The sequence below is a fragment of the Simochromis diagramma genome, unplaced genomic scaffold (genome assembly GCF_900408965.1).
Source record: "Simochromis diagramma unplaced genomic scaffold, fSimDia1.1 OVJJ01000320.1, whole genome shotgun sequence".
NCBI classification, from domain to species: domain Eukaryota; kingdom Metazoa; phylum Chordata; class Actinopteri; order Cichliformes; family Cichlidae; genus Simochromis; species Simochromis diagramma.
The window spans coordinates 919335-935987 of record NW_024386773.1 but is presented as its reverse complement, the minus strand read 5'-3'; the positions used below and the strand labels follow the sequence as shown (position 1 = coordinate 935987).

The window sequence follows — 16653 nt, the reverse complement described above, 5'->3', positions numbered from 1 at the left end:
GGGTTCCTGACTTCTAGAAAGACATATGATAACTTTCCAGTTACCATAAAGCAAATGCATTAGTCATTCCATTGTCTACCCTGTGTACCTTTGTTGCCGTCGAGGTAAACAGTTCTGCAGCCTCCAAAACTTTTCAAAAATTTCCAAAACTGAGTAAATAATGACATGATAGATAAACAACACCGCAGGCCAAAATATGTACACTGGACTGTGCCGTGAAGCTAACACTACAGCCAGAGACAGAGATCATCACATATGAGCTAACGAAACATAAAACAAGGTTATCATTAGTCTTTGAGTAATCAAGAATGCCTGTAAATGTTGTAAACTGAAAACACTTATTCATCATGTTGGTGTGACTGTGACACCAACATATCAAAATCAGTACATGTGTTGTTTTATCCTCTCTGCACATCAGTGACAAAACTATTAAAAAATCCATTAACAACACTATTAATCTACACTATGAAAACGTTTGTTTGAAAGTCTTCTGTTTTCATTTGTGCACTTTAATCACTGCTGAAAGCTTTGTTTAGCTGACATAGTGTAACTGATCACAGGAACTGATCATAGCTTCTTAGTCTATAACCTCTGCTGTTGTATATGGCAAAAAAAAAAAAGTTTGTAAACCACTGAGATGGGGAACGGGTTTGCCGTACATTAACACAACCAGTTCACATGTAGCCTTATGTCAAATGGAGAGCATGCCTCTCAGAACCTGCAAAACTATGCAAACATCACAGCAACACCTCTCCCTATACATGCTTCCAGTAACAACTGCTTCAGTTATCAAAAATAAAAATCACAGGCTTCAAAATTAGTGAAGAGTTATAAACTTTCAACCAAATCAAACATGTGAAAAGATGATGAGGAACTGATGTTTATAGGTGACTCCTTCCAATCAGCAGAAGCCTGCAAAATAATAGATTCTTTTTCAACTTCTTTAGATACAAAGGGACATTAAAGACGAACAGGAAGCTGAGGCTCCAGTTCAGACTCACCAGAATTGGGGGAAAAAAGATTGGAAACACATTAGAAAAACTCCCTTGCTGGATGAGTCTCGATTCCTGCTGCAACATTCTGATGGTTGATACAGACTTTGGCGTGAACATGAAAGCATGGATCCATCCTGTCTTACTGAGCATGTTTTAAACACCGCAGCCTACCTAAACTTTGTTGCTGACCTTGCCTATCCCTTTATGATCACAGTCTGCCCATCTTGCTTACAGACATTAAAGATACAATGAAAAAATAAGAACTTATGTGTTTATCTACACACATAAAATCAGAGATTCCTTTCCATATGGAGAAGAAAACAACAAAAAGCAGAGATCTTCTGCCAGCTTTCTCCTTCGCTTTCCTTTCTTGGTTACAAGTGAAGGGAAAGACATATGTGGCTCTCTCGCGACAATATTAAGTCATCTAGTGAGTGAGAGAGAGAGACAGAAAGAGAGAGAGAGAGGTGTTAAGGAACTCAAAATGCCAAAAAACAAATTTGAAAAAGTCAATTCAGTTTTACTTATATAGCACCAAATTCTAATAGCAGTCATATTCTGAGATTTTTGGGCCAAGTACAATTATGTCAGTTTTATCTGAATTTAGAAGAAGGAAATTAGAAGTCATGCAGGTCTTTATGTCTTTAAGACATTCCTGCAGTTCGACTAATTGTTATGTGTTATCTGGCTGCATGGATAAATGGAGCTGGGTATCATGTGCACAGCAATCAAAATGCATGTTGAGTGATACTGTCCGAGGGAAGCACGTAAAATGTAAAAAGAATTGGTTCGAGCACTGAACCCAGTGCAACTTCATATCTGACCTTAGTGTGTCATGACAGCTCCTCAATTAAATTTAAAAAGCAATGTCTTTTTTCAGAAATTAAAAAAAGATTCTCCTTGTCAGCAGTTTTATATTGCTATGACTTTCTTTCTAGGAAGCACTCAGACAGGTAAGATTATAAATGAGGGTACACCGCTGATCATAAATCCTGTCTGCGACACCAGCCTCTTGTAACTCTTGACATGGGTCAATGAATAATTTCATCTGCACTGTGAAATGATTCCCATAAGAAACCGCTCACACAGCCATGTTTGCAGATTACTGACTTCTAGAAAGAGATAAGTTTCCAGTTGAATACCATAAGGTAAATGCCAGTTAGTCGTTCCATTGTCTACGCTGTGTACCTCTGTTGACCTCAAGGTAAACAGTTCTGCAGCCTCAATCTCCCAAACAGAGTAAATAATGATGAAATAACCTGGATAGATAAACAACGTTGCAGGCCAAAGGGAGAATATGTACACTGGACTGTGCCATGAAGTGTCCCTTGAACACACCTTCTACTGAATTGACTCATAGGATGAACCATGTGTAAGATATATGCTGTATCTGAAGACACAGAGAGACAGAGAGTTTTTGTTGCATTTTTCAGAAATGACAACGTAAAGCTAACACTGCAGCCAGAGACAGAGATCATCACATATGAGCTAGCGAAACATAAAACAAGGTTATCATTAGTCTTTGAGTAATCAAGAATTCTCAACTTTGAATGCTGTGAGTAAAATCTAGATACATATGAGTAAAAAGCTCTAGATTGCCTGTAAATGTTGTAAACTGAAAACACTTATTCATCATGTTGGTGTGATTGTGACACCAACATATCAAAATCAGTACATGTGTTGTTTTATCCTCTCTGCACATCAGTGACAAAACTATTAAAAAATCCATTAACAACACTATTAATCTACACTATGAAAACGTTTGTTTGAAAGTCTTCTGTTTTCATTTGTGCACTTTAATCACTGCTGAAAGCTTTGTTTAGCTGACATAGTGTAACTGATCACAGGAACTGATCATAGCTTCTTAGTCTATAACCTCTGCTGTTGTATATGCCAAAAAAAAGTTTGTAAACCACTGAGATGGGGAAGGGGTTTGCCGTACATTAACACAACCAGTTCACATGTAGCCTTATGTCAAATGGAGAGCATGCCTCTCAGAACCTGCAAAACTATGCAAACATCACAGCAACACCTCTCCCTATACATGCTTCCAGTAACAACTGCTTCAGTTATCAAAAATAAAAATCACAGGCTTCAAAATTAGTGAAGAGTTATAAACTTTCAACCAAATCAAACATGTTTAAAGAAGTGAAAAAATGACGAGGAACTGATGCTTATATGTGACTCCTTCCAATCAGCAGAAGCCTGAAACATAATAGATTCTTTTTCAACTTCTTTAGATACAAAGGGACGTTAAAGAGGAACTGATCAGAGCTTCATAGTGAGTAACTTGAAACAGAGGGAACAAAAAGTTGTTTTAGACTTTCAGGTTAGAGTAAAGACATTCAAAGATAATCAATGTGCGGTGTGAGCTTTTGTAATTGTACATGCCAGAAAAGGTTTGGCAACCACTAAGTCATATTAGAGTTACATGTGAAATCCTTACCTTGTACCACTTAAAAGCTATGCTTCTGAGAACCTGAGACTTAGATAAACATCAAATAGAACAACACCCCACAAGGTGCAAGTTTCCAGTACATTATACAGAGCAGATAACCTGAAGTTACATCAGAATCGTTCATCACTATGCTCAAATATGCCATTTTGAAAACACATAGCAATTGCATTAATGGACATCCACTCATACATTATAGGTTATGTGGTATCTTTGAACAAAAAAAGAGCACATTTAAAATAATAATATCAATGAAAGCCATGAGAGCCATTTTCTTTTTCTCCTTTTCATTGGCTGTTCCACATCTAACCAGCCCATATAAGTTTCTACACCTTTGGTTGCACCAAGCAAATCACGCCTCTGCACCAGAATGTGCAGAACAAGTGGTTTTTCTTTTTTTCTTGCAATAGAGGCAACATTTGCCTGGAATTAGACACAGGATAGATGTGGTTAGAAAAGCCTTTTATGTACTGTGGGTGTGCAAAGAAGAAAAACTCAAAATGAAAAAAAACCCGAAGGAAACTGACACCACGGTAAAGGCATGAACTTTTGATAAAAAGCACGCTCCACAGAAGCGATTTATTTAATGTTGTGCGTTACCGTGGCAACTCCGACTTTACTCCAGTCATTTTTTCCCTTTCCATCCAAAAAAAGTCAAAACTCTTCCACCATACAGCAAGTCCTCATAACCGGTTTCATATCACTGCTTCTCCTGTCAGTACTTCTATAGTAACTGTGTTGAAACTCAGTGGTTATTACTCATTATTTATTCATATTCATATTTAAAATAAATTAAATGCATTTTCCCTTTCACAGTTTATGCAGTACCAGAAATGAATTCTCTTTAGTATCTTTTGGTTTAACCCGTTTTGAAACTATTTCCTTCCTGTTTTACTAACCTTAAATTCTTTACAACTTTGCATGTAACCCTCAAACAACCATTAAATATGGTTCACATAAGAAATCAACCATGAGAACCACATAATATTCTACATGTGCACGTACACATTTTTTACTGTTTATTGGCATATTTTTTCCCCCCAGTTGATACTAAATACTTTTTTGGTCGAGAAAGATAAGTATACAAAGCATTTTTAAATGTCTACAGGACCTGTGCACATTCAGATGGTTTAAAATAAAATAGAGAGAAATAAAGGACAAGTCGTGTCCTGCATATAGTAGACCTAAAATATCCTTAAGCACATTGTTTGTGTAAACAAATTTAGGACAAATTCTAGTCATAAGTATTCACTTTTATTTCTGTCTTATTGTCAGAGACAGGTAAGCCTATAAGAATGAGAAATTTAACATATATAATATTGCATTTTATTTTCAAAACAGTGAAACTTCAGAACTGCTGATGAAGCTTTAGATACTAGCTTTAGAAGTGAATGAATGAAATGAATAAAGAAACACTTTCATTCTTGAGATTAGATCAGATTACTGATTTAAAAAAATGTAACAGAAACACAATATAATACACTACATTACAATAGAGCAGCTGAGTAACTGCACTTGGGTGTATTTGTACATGTGGAACATTGAAGCTGTTTTCAAATCTCTTTGTTAATGATGAGGTGGACCTGATGACAGCATCTTAGTGGGTGGAAAGTGTCCTAGATGATCCTGGCTGCTCTGCTGAGGCAGCGAGAGCTGAAAGGCTCTTCCAAAGAGGCACGTTTTTTTAGTTTGTTTGTTTTCTGGGCAGAGTTTATGATCCTCCAAAGGGCTTTCCTGTTCGCGTCTGAGTTGCTGGCGTACCACACACTTTTGATGAAGCTGCTGGAAAAACATGGCAGCAGCTTCTCCTCATAACTCAGGAATTAGAGTCTCTGATATGCCTTTGTGACTGCTGCTGCTCCAATACGTATACTCACAAACGTAAAGACAATAATAATAGTAAGAAGATTATAAGAAAAAATAAGATAATAAGAAGGTCAGATGGGAAACTGTTATAATAATAATAATAATAATAATAATAATAATATAACAATTATTATTATTATCATCATCATCACAGGGTAAAATATTGTGTTATTTAAAGTGTTATTTATTTGTTAAAAATAAAAAATAGTGCAGTTTACAATAAATAAACAACACAGTTAAAATAAAAGTGCCGTGGACACTTAGTGTCTGCATTACACTGTAAGACAGTGTAATACAGGGACTCAAGTTTACTAATAAAACACCATATTTCGGTCATTTTCTTAAGGATGTGGAATTGTACATACAATCAGTATCAGACACCACCAACAAAAAGGCTATCAAAACAATATATATGTGTGTGTGTGTGTGTGTGTGTGTGTGTGTGTGTGTGTGTGTGTGTGTGTGTGTGTGTGTGTGTGTGTGTGTGAGTGTGTGAATTTTTGCGTGTATTCATTTTTACCCCTGGTTTTGTGTGTTCATGTTCTGTTCTTCTGTATACTTTATCTGTCTGTGTGTTGTATACTCATTGATTGTCCAATAAAGTTCATTAAAAAAATACAGAGACTACTCACGACCGCGGATGCAAGCTGCCGTTAAAACGACAGAAGAAGAAGAAGAAGAAGAAGTACGCACGACCGCAAATTCTGTATTGCGACATGCCGGAAAACGGGTTGAATGAGATGCAATACTTGTTTGGCTCTTGTTAAAAGAGAAACTGTGACATCAGGCTTCTTACCAGTAAGTGCAAAGCAGTCACTCTCTTTTCATGTAACTACTTTCGCTTTTGACGCAATTTCTACAGAAAGTCAGCTTAATTAAGAGGGGGGAAATCCACACACTAACTGGGGTTCCCTGTGGAAAAACTACACCACACTAAACGCATTCTATTGCAGCGGACTTGTCCACAGATCCTGCCCCAAAAAAGCGATGCTGGTCACCGTTTTCTGCGCGCCGAGGGATCGCCCAGAAACCACCTTCGCCCTCGATGTGTCCCCGGAGCTGGAACTGAGAGACTTCGTAGCACTTTGTGAGCTGGAATCAGGAATCCCAGCAGGGGAAATCCAGGCAAGACCCATGCTACATGTAGCAAAGGAGCTAACGTAGCTAGCAGCTAAGCTAGCTAGCTGGGTTGCTAGGATGAATCGGACTTTTGCTGTTTTGATGGACGAAGTGTTACGAAACCTGCGTTGTTATCCACAACAGACACGTTTCCAGAATTATGTATCCCACGTCTAAAGTGTGTGTAGCCTTAACCTAAGAAAAAGTGAGCACACTGGCAAACTAAGGAAGCTAATAGTTGTCCGGGTAATTAATGGTTGGAGAAGTTTAATTCAGGGTTAGTTAGTGAGTTTTGTACGCCTGGTAGCTCGAGATATAAGGCTAACGTTATCTGGGCTGAAGGAAGAACCCCAAACAAGTGATAACCTACCAAATGTTTTACTGCGTGACGAGCTTTGGGTTTCAGCACGCTATATAGGGGATAATAAAGTTAGTGCAGCAGTGGTATACAGTAATAAAGCGAAAAGTAAAACTACTCGCCAGAGCCTTTAATTCTGGCAGATTTAGAAAGTTTTAAACACATTTAATACATGCACCCGTAGTTTATGTTAGATTGGAAGAAAAATAGACTCTAAACTTGACTGTAGATCAAACAATTAAATGCAAAGTGAAAAATAATATAACATTTAAGAAATAATATTTATAGTAATGAAAATAAGTGTTTGTTTTAGCCCTGAATCAGTTTCTTCTGCTGGCTTCAAAATATATATAGCATTTCGTTTACACACTTTGGTCTGCACAAAGTGTTTGTGGGTAAACTGGAAACAGAAAGTGAGGATGAGGAGTAGAGGGTCATTCCGTGTTAGCTCATCGATACAAAGAGAAAATAAGAGAAACATGTTGTGGTGTCTGGGGAATATCACACTGAAGTTGGGTGAAAATGTGTTTTTTCACATTTAAGCTTTAGTGGTTGGTATTGAAAATTTAATCAACCCCTGTCTTGGTCTGGTTTCCATTCTAAAAGAGATTAGATTTCAGTGGAATTTCCAGGCTAAATAAAAGTGGCAGTAGTAATAATAATAGTATCTGTGACTATTTATCTGATTTGGAGGGTTTGTGATTTCTATATGAGGAGTTGGAAATAAAATATCAGTACCTGCAAAATTGTGGTTTTGACATTCTCCAAAATATTTTAGGGACTTCAAACATACATCATTTGTTTTGAGCTATACTCATAGAGCCATACTACCATGATAGAAGAAAATTCCTAACTTCATCCATTAAAACTTTTTTCCCCATTTTGTCAAAAACATTGTACTAGAATTTTTTTGTAATTCCTGTTAAGAAGTGTGTATTTCCCCTGAAAGTTTGTCATGCAAACCTATGATGGTCACGTGGGAAATGTGGCTTTAATTTGATGAATTGAGATTCAGTTAACAGTACTAAGATAACTCATTGTCAGTCAAGTAGAAAGAAGTACTATACTAGAACTATATAAAAGATAAGCAGCAAAAAGAAAAGAAAAAATCAGACCTTCTTAAAATCACACAGAAAAGTGTGTGTGTGTGTGTGTGTGTGTGTGAGTGTATGTTTGTCTGCAAACTCCTCCTAGACCATCATAAGTTGAGTAACCAATGCTTGAACACAAGTACATCTTAGACCATCTTAGGTTTCTTATCTATGACATTTTTTTTTTTAAATCATAAAGTTGCCTAGCAACGGGCTAAAATAAACTAAAAGTTAATCATTTATGCACCTTTTAAAAGTGTTGTTATCAATTTTATTTCACAACAACAACATTCATTTATATCTACAAAATTTGAATTACGCATGCTTTATGGTGCCGTCATGTGGCAACCAGCTAGCAACGTGCTGAAATTACCAGTTTTTATATTATATTTTCATAACACTAGAGTCTAATTTAGATCCACAAAAATGTAATTATACGCACCAAGAAACCACGTAACAGTGGGATCAAATGATCCATATTGACACTATAAACAACATCTGCCACCGCTATTTAATTAATTGAGTATATCAATTTATCAACAGAACAGACAGGCCAAACAATACTGTAGCATGGGCATGCACTAGGAAAAAAACAAACAAACAAAAAGAAAAGAAAAATAAACTATTGAAACAGATAAGAATCAATAGAAATCTTTACACATTATTCAAGTATGACCAGTGTCCACCCATTTCTGCGTCAAATAAAATGTGAGCAAAAACTTGTGAATCTTATGCATGTTGATTTCTTCTTATTTAGTGTTTTTTATTTTTGTACAGATCACATATGTTGAACAGCCCCTAAAAGACCTCACTCGTGCCTTGGGGACATACGGTGTAAAGGATGGAGACGTGGTGGTTCTCCGGCAAGCTGACAGAAAGCCACCAGCGGCTCAGCCCGCCTTCCCAGGTAATACACATGAAAACTAATAAACATGTTGTTTATGTATGTATTTTAATCAGGGAAATGTTTAATCTGAATCTTATTGTTGTTGGCTGAGTTACGAGAGACGTGACATAATAATAATGTCGTTATGCAGTACGCTAATCTTCTACCCTTTCTGTTATTTAGGTCTACCCCGTATTGACTTTCGTTCCATCACAGTCCCAGGCACCTCTTCTTCAGCCAATCAACGTGGTGCCGTACGACCACAGCAACAGGCTCCACCGCAGCGTGCCGCACAGCCTTCCACGCCAATGGCCTTTCGTGGGTCCTCTCCTCAGGGGCTGGACGACCCCGCCTTACTTCAGCAGATGCTTTTATCGAATCCACACGAGCTATCGCTCCTCAAGGAGAGAAACCCGCCGCTCGCCGAGGCCCTGCTGAGCGGAGACTTAGGTGAACTAAAACAGAGTAATGGGTGTGCTTGTCGTCTTTTAATTTACAATGAGTCGGCCATGTTAGCATAATTGTGTTTCCTTAGAGCGTTTCACCAAAGTGCTGCAGGAGCAACAGCAGGATCGAGCCAAGAGGGAGCAGGAGCGAATCAGACTTTTGACCGCTGATCCTTTTGATTTGGAAGCCCAAGCAAAGATTGAAGAGGACATCAGGTAGGAAAAGACCTGAAAGCTTTCAACGTTAATCACTTAGAGACATTCACAACACATAATAATCCTCATCCTATGAGGCACAGCTTCACTTTCATCTGCCACTTGCATGTTTTGGTGTATTATTTATGAATTGTTTGTGATTTTTCTTTTACACTTACTGTTGAATTTATTTTAGGCAGCACAATGTGGAAGAAAACATGACCATAGCAATGGAGGAGGCCCCAGAAAGCTTTGGACAGGTGGTTATGCTGTACATTAACTGCAAAGTCAATGGCCACCCTGTGAAAGCTTTTGTTGACTCAGGTAATGAACATTAAATCCTGATACGAACAGTAGTGGGGCTGCACAATAAAATGACATTTAAAAAAAAAATTAAAAGATTTTTGTTTTTATTTTTCTCCAATGTGGAAAAAAAATGCCAAATGATTTACATTTGCTCTCTTTGAAAGGAAAAAATCACATTATTTTGGGGGGTGTTTTTCAGGCATCAGTTAGAAAATATAAATTCTTTAACAAGCTTAATGATATCCTACTGGTTTTAAAGTGTCGTCAATCTTGCTCCATACTCTGAGGGTGAGGCTTTTTAATACCCCAAACGCCTTGCTGTCTGTGGCATCAGAGGGAGATGTGCCACTTAAAGGCGGAGGCTCGAGGCAGGACTGTATGAAAACAAACAAAATACCAGCCTAATACTTATCAGAGGGTGTGGGATTCTGTTTGTTTCTCACAGTCATTAAAGAAGTGTCTCGTGGTGCTGTTGTAGAGATTCCTCACCCAGTCTGGGTAGCAGTCTTGTCGGGTGGAGACAGGACTGTTATGGCAGCTTTCAGGTCTTTATAGGTGTGGAAAGATTTAGGTGTGGAAAATAGGATTGTACCCATGCAATATAGGCTGACAAATACAGGTGTGTAGTTGTGGTTTACATATGAGGTATCTTCAAACACATTTTGGTTTTAGTTTTCACTGATTTTTTTTTCCCTCACTTTTAGGAGCCCAGATGACCATCATGAGCCAAGCATGCGCAGAGCGCTGCAACATTATGCGACTGGTGGACAGACGCTGGGCCGGGATAGCCAAAGGAGTGGGCACCCAGAAGATCATTGGCAGAGTTCATTTGGGTTTGTGTCAAGAGTGTTTCTACTATGAACAATTTTACTTTTTATGCAGAACAGTCACAAATGTTTGCCTAACTACCTTGCTATGCCTTCTAGTAAATCCAAATTTAAGTCTCTGCATCACATTTTCAGTGTATTCTTTTTTTTTTTTTTTTTTCTTCCTTTTTTTGTTCCTCATAATCCAGCTCAGGTCCAGATAGAGGGAGACTTCCTTCCTTGTTCTTTCTCCATTTTGGAAGACCAGCCTATGGATATGCTGCTTGGCCTGGATATGTTGAAGAGACACCAGGTGTGAGCTCCTTTTATCTGAGCAGTGGTGTTTTCATGAGAAACGGGGCGCATGGGAGTTTTTGCTCTCGTGCCCCAGTTTTTATTTAGTTATCTTCTTATTTTTGTCAGAAAAGAAATATCGCTGACAAAAATGATCAGTCAACAACATTAACACTGGAAACTTTAGAAAAGCTTAGGATTATACATTTCTGTTTTTCTTGCAGTGTTCGATCGACTTGAAGAAGAGCGTCCTCCTCATCGGCACTACAGGCACAGAAACTCGCTTTCTGTCTGAGGCGGAGCTGCCAGAGTGTGCCCGACTAGCGTACGGCACAGAGGGGCGTGAAGATGCCCGCCCAGAGGAGCTGGCTGACAGAGAACTGGCAGAGGCGCTTCAGAGGTCCATACAGGAAAGCGGTAAGAAGCCGTTTATGTGTGCACTTCAGGCTGTTTCTCATTGAGCTTTTTTCCAGCTCAGTTGGAACTACATTTGCATGTGCCACTTAAAGCTTCTTACTCTCAACTCCATTTATGCAGTCACATGATCACTTCATGTCATCACCTCAGCAAGTTAAATGTACCTTAGTATAAGACAACAGTCAGGCAAATGAGAGCACATTTAAAACGGAAATAAGCTTTTTAGGCTTAAAACAAAACAAACTGATGAATGAAACAAAATGATTTAAACTATATATACATATATTTACCATTTATAAAGTTCACCATCCTTACTGTCCATACCAGGTGTATTGTGATCTAAAAGTACCTCTTCAGATTAGGTTTTAGCGAATCGTGTCCCTGAAAGTGCTTCCTCAAAACTGTTTCATTATAGTGAGTTCATACAGGACAACTAAAATTTGTCTGATTATGATGTAGACTCCAGTGCAGATGGATCTGAAGAGTGTGAGAGCAGAACTTGAAACCTCCTACGCAGACAAATGGAAAAAAACATGTTGTGCCAACAGAAACGTAGGTGGGGATTTATATGAACCAGAATCTATGGCAGACCAGGAAATAATAGATTCATAAACAGGATTAAATGTTGCCTTATCGTCGCGTTATTGTTTAAAATCTCCGACAACATCTGTATCTAACTAAAAGTTTTAAAAAGAGTCCTCTAATTGTGAAATAAAATCTATTTAATATATATATAAGAAAAATGCTTAAAATGCCTGCAGTGTTGACAAAACTAATAATAAAAGCAATCACTCCCATTGTATTTGTGCAGTTACTTAACTTCACTATGACAAAATGTTAGCATGGGAAACATCAGTTATGGTTAATGGCAGCTTGTCGGTCCCCTGCCGTCTCACTTTGTGGACAGTGTGAGTTTGTCAACCACTTTAATGCTTCAAACGTTTTATTTTTGCCGTCGGTCTAGCCACAGACTCGTTTTACAAGCATTCTTTTAAATTACCATAATTCTCTTACTGTTTGAGTTAGACACAAAATTCAAAGGGTTTTGGAAAGAAGAGAATATGAGCTTTAAAGATTGATTTGGTGTATCACAGTAGCACAAAGCATTCACAAGGTAGGTCTGTCTGAACACAGAGAGAAAAATCGGCTCTATCTAGATGAAGACATTACAATACGGTAACTCCTTAACTGTGTTGAGCTAGAGAGAAAATTTAAATGGTTCCTGAAAGATGAGAATTTTTTTATGATTTCACAGTAGTCCAGGCGACATATCTGATAGTTGTGTGATAAAGGGTTAAACTGTTCATCATTAGCTATTCCAGCACCAAATAAATACTTTGGCATCACTATAGTGAAGTTTCTCCTTTAGGGTGTTGTGAGTGTTTTAAGTTAGTGGATTATTACATGACAACATTTCTTGTCCAGCAACTTTTCTAATGTATAAACAGGTTTTTTTAAGAAAATATTGAAATATAAGAGTTTAATTTATTGGAATTATGTCATTTTTTGACATCGCTCACTCCTACTTTATAAAAGTTACCAACACAGATACACTGTCAGTGGAAAGTGGTGCTTTTCCACCCATACAGGACTCTTCAGTTTCCCTTTAATACTCACATTATTATTTGTGCAAGAGCCCCATTAAGTCTTTGTTGTTGTTTCCAGTGATGCCCAGCAATGACTGGAGGTTGTTAATGGACTCGAGTCAGGAGAGACAGTTTAATCAGCCCACAGTTTTAACTGCTGAACAACCCTTTGAATTGAGCTCCCCTGACGTTTAGTGATGGGGATGTACACTGCAACCTCTTTGTCAGGACCTAGACCCAAGAATTTTTTAATTTATTTATTTATTTATTTATTTTTGGATGACACTTTTCACATCTGTGTGTGTGAAAAGGCCGATAGTTTGGTGCATGCCCTGTGTGTGACTGCTAACTTTCTCCGTCCCTTTGCATGATGTGTGTGGTGTGTGCCCTAACCCCTGAGCAGGACAGCACTGATGCATTTGGAGACAGCTGGAGAGGGCCCTACCAACCAGGTACTGCAAAATTCACAAGTCCATTGCCAGTGCTAAGTCCATTGCTATTTGTTTCTTTTATTTTGCTGTTATTTTGCTGCTGGGTCAGGTAATCAGTGTTGTACCTTTGTTGTTATTTACTGATGCATTTTATTGTGATTATTTATATTTGATTGAATTAGAATAGGAAATTCATTATAATTAATATTAATGAATAAAGTATGTTAGTATAGAATGCATTGAAGAATTTGGGCAAGAGAATATGTATTTGTGTTTGGATCTAAAGCTATTAAATTGACATAGTTACTGTCCCACACTGGGGTTCACAGTTTAATTCCTAGGCATATTTTCTCTTGTGATAGACACTGCAGATGGACAAGCTACCTCACCGCAGCCCCAACCATTTTCATTACCCAAAACCTTAGGCCAAACGTCGTCAGCCACCTCCCCTTCCCAAAGCCTCTCCTCTGATCAACCCCAGAACCCAACCCTGGATCGCTCTCAGTCTGCCCCTGCCGCCATGCAGCAGACCTTAGCACCAGGGCAGTGCCAGGATCAACCTGGCTTCCAAGAGCTTCCTCAGCCTTCATCCCCAGCAGAGGATGGAGCTTCTATACCTCACCATATCCACCCTGACCCTTTGCCTCTCCATAGCAACTCCGTGGTGCCCCCTCTAAGCAGTCCCTCAACAGATGTTGTGCGTTCGTGTACCCCTCCTGCAGACATGAACTACGTATCCCAGGATCCAGGGGGAGAACTACAGCCTGGAGCCATAAAGGGGGATGCTGAATCTGATGAGGTGGAGAACAGCTCCATGCTTCCCCATGCAGAGGAACTTTCCCCCATTCAGCCCATGGAGCAGGAGGTGACAGAGTGTGATACTGCTGTTACAACGGAAGTCGGTCCAGGTGCTCCCAGGGAACCTGACTCAGTTGAAATGGAGTCTCCCACTGCTTCTGACAGTGTGGTGTGCTCTGAGAGGGATCAGCCTGATGGAGAGCACTGCTCCAGCTCTGAAAGCATCCCCTCGTTGGCATCTGCCCTTAGGGAGCTCCATGAGCTGCTGGTATCCAACAACTGTGCTCAGTCACAAAATCGCAGCACCTCCTGCTCTCCTTCAAATCCATTCAGGCAGGACACAGACAACATGTCCCCCGAACCATGCACCTCAATCCCCGAAAATACCCAGCTTACCCCCTCTACTGCCATTACACCCGGTGCAGAACCAAACGATGCCAAAGCCAACTATGCTGCTGCTGTGTCTGATGGGGAACCATCTAAGTGTCTTGCGCCCCACCACTCTGGCCAGGATGAACATCTGGGCGGTGATACAGTAGAGGCTGTGATTGGACAAGGACCACTAGAGTGTCCACATAGCTATGAGGAGAGGAGGGCAGACAGATGTGGGCAAGATGAGGCAAGTAACATCAGCTTTTCTCAGTCTGAGCCAGAGGTTCCACTTGATCCCCCTGAGGATCTGGAGTTCAGGGAGCCTCCTGAGGGGCAGCATGGGAGAGGGGTCGCAGATGGACAAGCCTCTGGCACCAATACCCCAGACAACCTAGGCCTCCAAACTGAGCACACTTTCCTCAGCCCTATGTCAATGGCAGCGGGCTCACCGGAGGAAGTTTCAAGCAACTTGTCCTCATCAGTTCCTCCTCTGGCTCAGACTCCCCAGCCTTCATCTCCAGCCTCTCCTCTCCCTCCTCTACATCCCTTTATAGAACAGTTTCCAGCCGAGCACATCCAGAGAATCCAGGCAGCAGGCTTTTCTGCCAGGGAGGCTGCAGAGGCACTGGAACAAGCCCATGGGGTTGTGGAGCTAGCTCTGCTGGCACTTCTAGCCCGCAGTATCACTGTGCCCACCTAGACTCAAAACCAATCACGTGAGTCCCTGGCCTCCCAAATTAGCATCTGTCTTATTTGGAACCTTGTTACCAATCCAGATGTCTCAGTCCCCATTTTTAGCAGGGACCACGTAAAAGAAACAGGGAAATGCTGTCTCTTGGTTTGTCGTACAGACTATCCGAGAAGAAACAGGACAACTGCTGATACTTTTCTGGCTAAAAAGAAATGTGAGGTGTGTTTGCATGCAGATGTTTTGGGTCCTCACCCACTTCATTGGTTTTTAGAGATTTGGTAACATAGAATGATTTTCTTCTCGTTTCATCGTTCAGCATTGATATATTATTAAATGCCCGTTATTGATTACTGAACCATTAAACATTATTGTAATTCCCTCTCTTTGACATATCATACAACTACTCTTGTCTAATTTGTTAATCGTCAATAAAACAAAACAATCTCAGAGTGGAGTAGCATTACCCGCTACTCATACCACAGTAACTTTTGTTTGGTGAGCTTGAGATTGTTCAGCACAAATGTGGATATTTCAATGATTTTTTTTTTTCCTTTTTTGAATAAAACCTAATGCAACAACCCAATGTTGGAAGAACTTTTGCAGTTAAGGAGGGTTGATCATTTTTGATCAAGTTTACAATTTCCATTGACAAGGGAAACCCAACATGTCAATGTTATCATCACTATAAAATAACGAGTGGGTTCGCCGAAGTACGATCATAAATGGGATTGATTGATTCAGTATGTTATTTACCGAAGGTATCTTGTACTGTATGTATCCACTTTTTTCAGCGCTTTGCCATGTCTAGATTACAACTCTGTTTGTAGCTCCCGTTCAGGAAGTCTTTTATTTTGTGTAAGTTCTTCGTAGTGTGTGATCATGTGTTCAAACATCCATATTTTATTTTATAATCTGTTTTTAAAAAAATAAATAAAAAAATGTCAGACGTTTCATCAGTATGTCATCTATCGGGACTTTTAATGGCTTTATTTGAGTCATATACATTATCCACAATGTTCAGGCAGATTGAATTATTTACTTTTATCTTGTATGGAATTTTAAATTGCAAATAAAATGAAACTAGTATTTGTAAAGACGTGTGTGAGTTTTAAGTCATTTTTTTTTCAAACACATGCCAAGTATAGAAAGTACGAGTTTCCATATCTTGCTTTTAAAAAGTATTCTCCATAATCTTAAAAAAACCTTCTTTTTTTTTTAAATGGACATCTTAAAGGATATGTGGTATCAAAATAATGATGTTGCCATGAGTTGGACTAATCTAAAAGGTGAAAAAAATAGCCCACTGCTCTTGTGTATGGAAGCTTGGCTGCACCACTGGGAAAAAAAAAAAAAGATCTTTTGACATCCATAAGTTTAACCTGCTAACTCAGACTTCTAAGAAAATAATGTGACACTTTGAGTTACATTAAAATTTTGAGATAATAACCTCAAACTTTGACTTACAGCTGTGTTGTTGTTTTTTTGTTTTGTTTTGTTTTTAATTGTGGCAGAAACAAGCCTCCATAGTTGTAAAACCCTGA

The 16653-nt window shown here is 39.0% G+C and overlaps 1 protein-coding gene across 3 annotated transcripts; it reads left to right on the top strand.

Annotated features, from left to right (window-relative positions):
• Positions 1 to 5980: 5980 nt before the first annotated feature.
• On the top strand, positions 5981 to 16201 carry ddi2 (DNA-damage inducible protein 2). 3 transcript variants are annotated; one of them, XM_040001730.1, is made up of 10 exons: positions 5981 to 6114; positions 6270 to 6441; positions 8662 to 8791; positions 8954 to 9220; positions 9306 to 9432; positions 9608 to 9735; positions 10422 to 10550; positions 10733 to 10836; positions 11042 to 11234; positions 13614 to 16201. In XM_040001730.1, the coding sequence occupies exons 2-10, from the start codon at positions 6304 to 6306 to the stop codon at positions 15119 to 15121; spliced, it is 2724 nt and encodes a 907-aa protein (XP_039857664.1). In that variant the 5' UTR covers positions 5981 to 6114; positions 6270 to 6303; the 3' UTR covers positions 15122 to 16201. The 3 variants fall into 3 exon arrangements, with proteins under 3 accessions (XP_039857664.1, XP_039857660.1, XP_039857673.1); XM_040001739.1 differs by lacking the exon at positions 5981 to 6114 and adding an exon at positions 13224 to 13272 and having other exon boundaries at positions 6304 to 6441; positions 13614 to 13676; XM_040001726.1 differs by having other exon boundaries at positions 6021 to 6441.
• Positions 16202 to 16653: the final 452 nt, after the last annotated feature.